Source organism: Helianthus annuus, chromosome 3, assembly GCF_002127325.2.
Source record: "Helianthus annuus cultivar XRQ/B chromosome 3, HanXRQr2.0-SUNRISE, whole genome shotgun sequence".
NCBI lineage: Eukaryota > Viridiplantae > Streptophyta > Magnoliopsida > Asterales > Asteraceae > Helianthus > Helianthus annuus.
The window spans coordinates 38,569,421-38,578,531 of record NC_035435.2 but is presented as its reverse complement, the minus strand read 5'-3'; the positions used below and the strand labels follow the sequence as shown (position 1 = coordinate 38,578,531).

At 37.6% G+C, this 9,111-nt stretch overlaps 1 protein-coding gene across 1 annotated transcript; it reads left to right on the top strand.

Moving 5' to 3' along the window:
- The first annotated feature begins 2,676 nt into the window (after positions 1-2,676).
- LOC110876163 (uncharacterized G-patch domain protein DDB_G0278987-like) lies at positions 2,677-6,911 on the top strand. Its single transcript, XM_022124339.1, has 4 exons — positions 2,677-2,737; positions 2,822-3,042; positions 4,255-4,474; positions 6,841-6,911. The coding sequence occupies exons 1-4, from the start codon at positions 2,677-2,679 to the stop codon at positions 6,909-6,911; spliced, it is 573 nt and encodes a 190-aa protein (XP_021980031.1).
- The last annotated feature ends 2,200 nt before the right edge of the window (positions 6,912-9,111 follow it).

Below are 9,111 nucleotides of genomic sequence, written 5' to 3'. Positions count from 1 at the left end.
AGAAGAAGGAAAGAAATCTTGTGTGCTTTAGGGTTTTTAGAGAGAGAAAGTGGACAAGGAGAGAGAGAGAATAAGAGAATGTTTTAGGGATTGATGAGCAATGATGAGAGTTGCCAACATTCTCAATGTCGACTGCCAATTCCTTTAAATACACAAGAAGGTGTTGCACCCTATTAGGGTTTCGAGTGGGCTTGTACCATCTGGGCCTGACCATGAATACATGACCCCTTAGCCCAACAATGAGGGGTATTTGGAACCAGAGGTCTCGAATTGAAACATAAGGTCTCAAGTCGAAACCGAGGGGTTTCGATTTTACTTATATACATACACATTTCACGTATATTATCATAAATAATTTTATTATAACTTTTGGTTTACACATTTTCACATATAATCAATCAGTTAATTATCAAATAATCCTTGTTTATTAAATCCCATAGTCACAATCATAAAAGAAACGTGCAGGAAAACCCAAAGTGTCACATTATCCCCAAGTTTTAAGAAATTGCGTCCCGAAATTTAGAGCGCAATCACTGACATCTAGTATGTTATAATGTTTACACTAGGTGTCATAACTTTGGGGGAGAAAATGCTCGTTGCTGCTGGCATGAGCGACCGCTGGAAACCTGAGAGCATGGATATACCTGTATGTATGGTAGCCGCCATTAGTAAGTTCGCGCGACCTCACTGGTTGCTTATTTGTGTCACTCATATTAGTTTCTAACTTGTTGCTTTATGCAGAGAAATCGTTGTTTTTTATTGCTATTGAGGACTGCCGAGGGGTCATTGGTGGTAGGGATGTGTGTGCTGGGGAACAACATTGGTATGATCGTATCAAGGAAAAGTTCATGTACCCTAAGGCCGAATTGTTTAAAGTGTCTGATGCTGGCTCACGAAAAGGTACATTACTAGCTCGTTGGAGTTTACTAGACGATTATATTGTCATGGCTGACTCCTTTGAGGAGCTTGAACTTACAGGTGGAAACTCGAGGACTGTTGATGTTGGTGTGAGCAACAGCGCGGGTAGCACGACTTCGGAGGGCCATCCGTCTGGTGCAACCCTACTTCTGCTCCCACTGATGCAAGGGAAATCCCTGTGAGGGAGTTAACACATAAGAATTCTAGCAAGCGGGCAGGTGATGAAGGGGATGTGAACCCTCTACCTACCTGCTACAATGAAGTTTACCTTCCAACAAGCCTCCACCATTGGGAAGAAGGGCTACTTGAAGTCATTCATGTCGAAGATCTCCCCTGGTAAGTAGGCATGTCTTTTTCTATTCTCATTGTGTTACATCTATGGATTTGTAACATATGTCACCTTATATGTAGGGACAAGCCTTTCATAGCCAAAAATTAAAATTCATTTATTCAAAGGCTACGCCCGTTTCCAGCATTCCTCCCCTACCCCACCTCATCTAACCACTTCCTCAAAAAAAAAAAGTATTGAAGGCGCATCGAAGGTTAGGCGCGAAATGGAGCCAGAGTTGGTGAGGATTGAAGCTGATATAGTAGAACCCGAAGATGTTGTTGTTAGTGATGAGCATGCTAAAAGCTCTGGTGGTGCAGAGAACTCAGGTGTTGGCGCACCAGCGAACATTGTTTAGGGTGTTCAGAAATAAGGTGTTCATATTAAGGGATCTACAATGGGTCATGCTTCTCGTGAGGAAGGTGATGTTACGACGAAAGAAGCCGGGAGGGTAGAGAAAGTTGTGCAAGCGTAAGCTATTGTTCATGCTCTTGGCTCGAAGAGGGTAGGTGCCAGCGGGACTGGTGATGGAATTGACGCTTCTAGGGGTGGTGCCCCCTTTATTTTTGGGCGTGCTGAGCCAACCTCCCATTCTCCCTAACGAGACTCCCGGTGATTATTATTACTGCTCGTATGATGAAAGTCTGGTAGGTGAGTTTCATGCACCATTTGGAAACTTAAACAGGGAGATACATTTGGTGAAGTTGCCACTTCTCGCGAGTGGTTTAAGGGTGCCTTCCTGTTGGTGCAGTTGTCTGTCGACTTCATCTTTGTTCGAGTCTTAGGTTAGAACTGATAGATCAAGGCACGAAAAACGAGGAAATGTGTTTTTGTGGGTAATTCCGCTTAAAAGTTCTATCGAAATTGGTGATTCCGCTTCAAAGTGTTATTCCGCTTGAAAGAAGTGTTATTTCGCTTGAAGTGTGATTCAGTTTGAAAATTAATTTCGTTTGAACTTGATAATTTTCACTTGAAATTTTGAATTGTGTGATATTTGTCGGGATTGTTTGAAATATGGAAGAAATGTTTGATGAAAAAGAAAATGATTATCTTGAAAGTTTAAATAGTTGGTATATGAGAAATTTGGATAGTGATTATAGAAATGTAAATGTGGATATTTGGGTTAAAAGTTTTGAACATTTTATGTGTCAAAAGGATGAAACGTTGGATGAGTTGGAAAGACGGTTTAAAATTTTAATAGACAATTTGAGGAAAAATGATATTAGAATATCAAATGATGAACAGATATCGAAATTGGCAGATGCATTACCTGATAAATGGGATAAATTCTTGTTTGAACTAAAAAAGAAGGATTTTTTTTCCAGAACTTTATCCAAAACAGTTCTTCAATGAGGTTAATGCAGAGTTTTGTAAGGAATATAGGAAAAAGAAGGAATTGATGAATGAAATGGAAAACAATTTACAAAAAAATGGAATTGGATGTAATTGCTGAAATAGATAAAAGAATTCGTGTGTGTCTTGCAACAAAGAGTATTTTGAAATATGATATTAAAAGGAAATATTATATCGATGAAAGTATGAATTCTTTTGATTTCGTTAAACTCTTTTGTGCAGGAACATACAAGATGGAAACAAAGGAAATCTCAAAGAAAGAAGAATCTAGTTCTGAATCTGTGTGCACCAAATGTGAAAAATCTGAAGCTGACAATATAAAACTCTTGAAGAATGTGGAGAGTTTGACATTGGAAATTCAAGCTTTGAAAGATGAGAAGAAAGTTGATGAGAAACAGATTCTTGAAATACAAGAAAATTCTGAGAATTTGAAATCTGAAAATGTTAAACTGTTAAGTGATTTAAACAGTTTGACATTAGAAAACAAGGTTTTGAAAGAGAAAGAAAAAGATTTTGAAAGCAAAAAGAAATCTTCAGAAAATGAAGATTTCTGGTTAAAGCTTGAAAACAAAAATTTGAAAGCAAATGAAACAAAATTTCAAGAACAGATAAAAGTTTTTGAAAATGAAAAATCTGTTCTTGAAAACAATCAAATTAAAAATAAAAAAACAATCAAGTCTCATCTTGAGAGAATATCTCAGCTTGAAAATGAAGCTGAGAATTCAAGAACTAAAATTAATGAGCTTGAAAAGAAATTGAAAGGTTTTGTGACCTCATCAGAGTTTTGAATCATCCTTGTCCAAAACCGATCAATTATGTTCCAATAAGTAACAATGTCACAAATTTTGACAAAGTCAAAATTGAAGATTGCGATGAGAAATCTGATGATGAAAATGAAAAAATTGAGAAAAAGAAATTATTTTTGAAATTAAAAGAAAAGTTTCAGAAAACTAATTTGCATTCTACAGAAAAAGGTGAATGTTCAAAGCAGAAACCTTTGGAAAAGAATGCGGAATCAAAACAAAAAAAAGGAAAATGTGAAGATTGTTCAAAAAGAAAATAAAAGCTCATCAGATCAATCATCCAATCGCAATCAAAAATCACAAAAATTGAAAAATGAAAACTCAAAAACAGTTGGTAATGAGTGGTGCAGGTTTGACCACAGTGCTTCAAAGCCAAATCCAGCTTTTAGGAGGAGTGATGATTACCACAGAGCCAAACAATGCTATGATCTAAGTATTTGGTGTGAAAGTGGTGAACGGTACGATAACAGAGTGTGTTACACTTGTGGTGTGAAGGGACACATTGCTGTTAACTGCCAGAGTTGGAGTTATGAGATGAGAAGATGCTATAACTGCCAAATCAATGGACACATTGCCAGAGAATGCCCAATGAGGTCAAAGAGAAGATCGAGGGCTGAATCTCAGAAAGTGGCAAAGAAATCAGTCTATGTCAAGCCCAAAGAACAAAAAGTTCAAGAACCTAAAGTTCAAGAACGGAAAGTTCACGAACAGAAAGTGAAGCTTTCACAAGGGCAGAAAGACAGACTGAGGAAGAAGAGGAAGAAGGCGAGAGAGTATCTGGAAAGGATTTTGTCCTTGGATACAACTAGTAAAACAGATAAAAGTTATGATAAATCGTCTTGCTCTCCAAAGAATGACAAGTCTAGCAAAACAGATTCATCAGATACAAATCTGAGGACTAACGGGGTATTGAAGAAAGAGAAAGTGGTTAATCAAAAGATTAACAAAACAAAGAAAGTGAAATTTTCACTTCCTCGTGATGAATTTGTTTCACCGGAAATAAAGGAGCCAGTTGTTGGCAATGATCTTAACTCTTCAATGTCAAAAGAGCCATGTTCAGGCGATGAATCTGGTTCATCAAAACCAGAAGAGCCATGTGTTGAGGTAAAAGTTGAGAATTCTGGTTTAACAATGGATGATGCAAATTTTCCACCATTGTTGAACAAGAATTCAAAATCACCCAAGGACCGTCAGGCTTGGGTGAATCTGTTTAAATGAAAAACCTGACTTGCCAGAGTTCCCAGGTTGGTAAGCGTGGAACATGAATCAGCATATTTCTTGAGAAATTCACTGCGGTGATATTTCGAATTTCAAAAGATTAATCAGGGACATTAAGTTGTACTTGATTTTTCTTTCATACAAATGATTAGTGAAAATTGGGAAATGCTAAATCTTTACATGTGGATGAAGAGAACAAAGTGATGATGTGACCCTGAACCTACAAGTGGTTGGTAAACAAACTAATTTTTTCCGGAAAAACCATTTTGATTAAAACAAACTTAAGTGTTTTGAAATCATAATGGGAAAATAGTTTGTTGTAAGGGGGAGTTCTGATTGTTTATGCCAAGTGGATGGAGAATTGAAGTGATTTTCATCAAGTTGTCAAGTTTGTACAGGTTATTTCAAATTTTCCCAGAAAATCAAAATTGGAACATATTTTGATTTTAGGGGGAGTAAAATTTTTAAAAAAACTAGAAAATTTGAAAAAGTAAAAAACATTGAAAAATTCAAAAAACATTGAAAATTCAAAAATGAGTTTTGTTGATACAAGAGGAAATGATAGTAAATCAGTGGACTATCACAGCATGCTAAAGAAATGTAATGCCAAAAGTGATAAACGGTCTCACTAAAGATGTGACGATAGGCTCAGCTAGACTAGTAGATTTGCAATAACGATACAAACATAAATGAAAATGCTTAGTTCTAGTGGGAAACATGGTTGAAAGCATAGTACTTAGTTTTGTCCTCCGTGACTGCGTGCCTGCTCAATAATCGCTGAATGCCAAAAAGCATAAAAACTGGTTCAGTTTGTGAGCTTTCACAACTTTGCTGAAAATGACACTGTTGTAGGATCGCGATCTGACCCGAACGAGTCGTTCAGAGGTGTTCTACTCTGTTTCAGGTGCGGAATAACAAGAAACAAAGCTAGAAACAGCTAATTCTTCACTTTAACTACTGATTGTATTGATATTAACACAATTACAAGCAGTCTTCACACCGGCAGTACTTCGGTATGGAAATCGTACAACTGTTATGTGATTTCGCTCAAGAGACCCTATATATAAGGCTCCTGATTTCGCTCCAATGTACATGTCCACATGAGCGAAATCACCATGTTCACATGAGCGAAACCCCTATCTAATGCCTTATGAGCGAAATCATAACATGTGATTTCCCACATAGTGACATCTGACTATGTGATTTCCCACATAGTGACATCAGACTATGTGATTTCCCACATAGTGACATCTGACCATGTGATTTCCCACATAGTGACATCTGATCTAACATTCTTAAGACTAAGACTCGATACAAGACGAAGTCGACAGATGTAGTGCACCAACAACCGTGATTGTGTATTTCTTTTGCAAAGACTTAAACTTGTTTTATTTTTTTATTTTGTTTAAGCATTGGACATCCTCTACGTATACGTGAGTATCGACCTGGATGTTAGTGCCTAAACGTTCTGCGTTATTTTCTTTGGTGTTTTGTTTAAGCTTTGGATCACCTCTGCGTATACATGAGTATCAAACTGGTGGTTAAAGCCTAAACAATTTCAACTTGTTTTTAATTTTTTATTTTGTTAAAACGTTGGACTTTCTCTGCGTATACGGAAGTATCGACCTGATTGTTAATGTTTAAACATTTTGCGTTGTTTTCGCACAAATCACAGTTGAACAAAGTTTAAAGGCATTACTTGAGTAAGTGTATTGCATGATGAGGGGATATGCTGAGATCGTGGGCTCCATAAGAACTTAGTGCATAATTAATATACCTTAACGTATCGGTAAGCATTTTGAAAGTTTTTAGATTGAGTTTATGTGGACAACAATATTGTCAATCTATGTGAATCGTTTAGAACTGAAAATGTTAAAGCTTAACGGTGCTAGTGATTGTTCACATAAACTGATATGATCCACTTACACAAACTCACAAAAATAGTGTCTGTAATATTTCTTTATTGCATTTAAATTTCTGTTTAGTTTACATATTTTGAAAAGTCCAAAAAGATTTTCGACAACTGATGATGAAGAGCTGATTTTCAAAATTCAAAGGCTAAACATCACGAACTGATGGTTTGGAAAAGAGTGTTTGAGTTGGAAATTTTTGAAATGTTTAGATGATTCATTAATTTGAATCAGAATTTAGAATGTTTCAAATTTTGGTAAGTTTTTTTAAATGAGAAAATTTGTTTATGAGTGTTTGAGATGTGTGTAGGTGATAGAAAGGTTTCTGATCCTGTTGCTACGGAAAGCCAGGATGCAATTCAGAACCTGTGGAGAGCTTAATCAGAGATAAAGCCAGGGATTGATCTCAAGGTGATAGCTGATTCCAGACAGCGATCCCAGCATGAGGTAAGGGGGAGTCTGACGACGTTAGAGCCAAAGAGAAGATCATGGTTCATGCTAAGAAAGAAAGAAGACCGATCAAGATTGAAGAGTCGTCATGTTGAAAACTCTCACTGAAGATTCCGCCAACATTCAAGGGGGAGTCTGTTGGTGCAGTTGTCTGTCGACTTCATCTTCGTTCGAGTCTTAGGTTAGAACTGATAGATCAGGGCACGAAAAACGAGGAAATGTGTTTTTATGGGTAATTCCGCTTGAAATGACACATGGTCATTACAAGCGAAATCAAGTGTTTCATTTCAAGCGTAATCAAGTGATTCAGCTTGAAGTGGTGATTCCGCTTGAGATGTAATTCCGCTAGAGCATGTTCAAGTGGAATTACTTACCAATAAATACCATACAATCAAAATCAGTTGTAATCTTCTTGTTTCCGACGCCGAAGTGTTGTCGAAGTGTCTCCTCGTCTGTAAACGAGTTCTAATCAATACAAGAGACAGTTAATAGTGATTCTAGTGTTATACAAGCTAAACAAAGACTGAATCAATGAATTCCGCCTCTGATTCAGTCTAAGACCTCTTCTGATCGACTCATTAAGGTCGTTTCATGATCCTACACTTCCCTCCTACTGAAGTGAACCATTAGAAGAAATGCTCACACAGTCAGTTATATCACTCACATCTCCTTGCTAATGCTTATCAAGTTTCCACCAGCAAACAAATTAAGCGCGAGTGGAGAACAATGTATCGTGAAAGAGCCTTGTTAGAGGAAACCAGGTCTCGCTTGGTTGCATATGAGAAACTCTTTCAAGCTGCTAAGGCTAAGTTAGTAGAGAAGCAGGCAAAGTTCGAGGCTGAGAAGAAGACCGATGAGTGGGGCGCGCTGCATGCGAGGAAGAAGCTTAAGGAACTGGAGGAGACCACTGCCAAAGAATGCAAGCGTTGGGCAGATGCTTGTAAGTGGGATAATGCAATCATGCATAGGACTCGTGAGCAAAATGTGAATCTTAAGGCGCAGGCTGAGACCCTTACGAAGAAGAATGTTGAACTTCAAACCCAATTAGATGAGGCCAAGTCGCACTGTGAGCGCATTGAACAAAGATAGGTTGAAGTTGAAGCCGCTTCTTTAAGGCAAGAATTGGATGAGACCGTTGTTTCCCTTACATTTATTGGACGTTCTGCGGGCCATCACGAGGGTTATCAGGAATGTGTAGCGCATGTGAACAAAGCATTGAAGGTGTGTTTGTTGCAGCCCAGGAAGCTTACGATAGCTTATCTCTTCCCGTGATGGACCTGGTATCGGATTCGTTAAAGCATGATGACTATGTGGACCTATTGAAGAGTATTTTCGAGCTTCCCGAGGGGCAAAATGATGAAGATGATGCTGAAAGCGAGTGGAAGGACGCTCATGCGCCTTGAGTCGAACTGGCTTGCATGCCGTGTATGGGTGAATATGTTGTTGTAATAGTTAGTTACCTTAAAAACAAGTTTCACCCTGCGCTGCCTTTGTTAGGGTGCATGTTTTAAACAATTTATATAATTTGCCCGGCTTGCATGCCAAGGATTTGGCCCATCATGTCACACCCCCGACCATGTTAAAACTGCAATAAACGCGGCGGAAACGTCGGGAAGTGTCGTAACAGAATCATTGTTTCACAACACATGGATTTAAGTTTCGTTTTTATTGAATTAAGTTAATTACATTGTATTGAAATTAGAAACAAAACATGAACAAATTGACTTTCATTATTATTAAGTCCCTAAGGCCTCGTCCATTCCTATGTGAGCATGCACTAATATCATCATCAACATCATCAACTAAGGTACCTGAAACATATGTGAAAATACGTCAGCATAAAAATGCCGGCGAGTACATAGGTTTTGTGTGAGTGTCGGATTCATGGCTCGTTTACATGTTGAAATAATTTGAACAACTTTGTTAATTAATATTAGAAAACCAAGTTTTGTAAAATGTTTATATTGTAAGTTGAAATAACGAAGTCGAAATAGATTAGTTATAGTTTATAAAACCTCGATGCCATGAATCTTAACTCAAAACATTTCTTTACGTAAACCCAGATCGTAAATCGTTTTTGTAATAAAACTCGAATGGTTTATATTGTTAGAAAAACCTTGTAATGTAACTT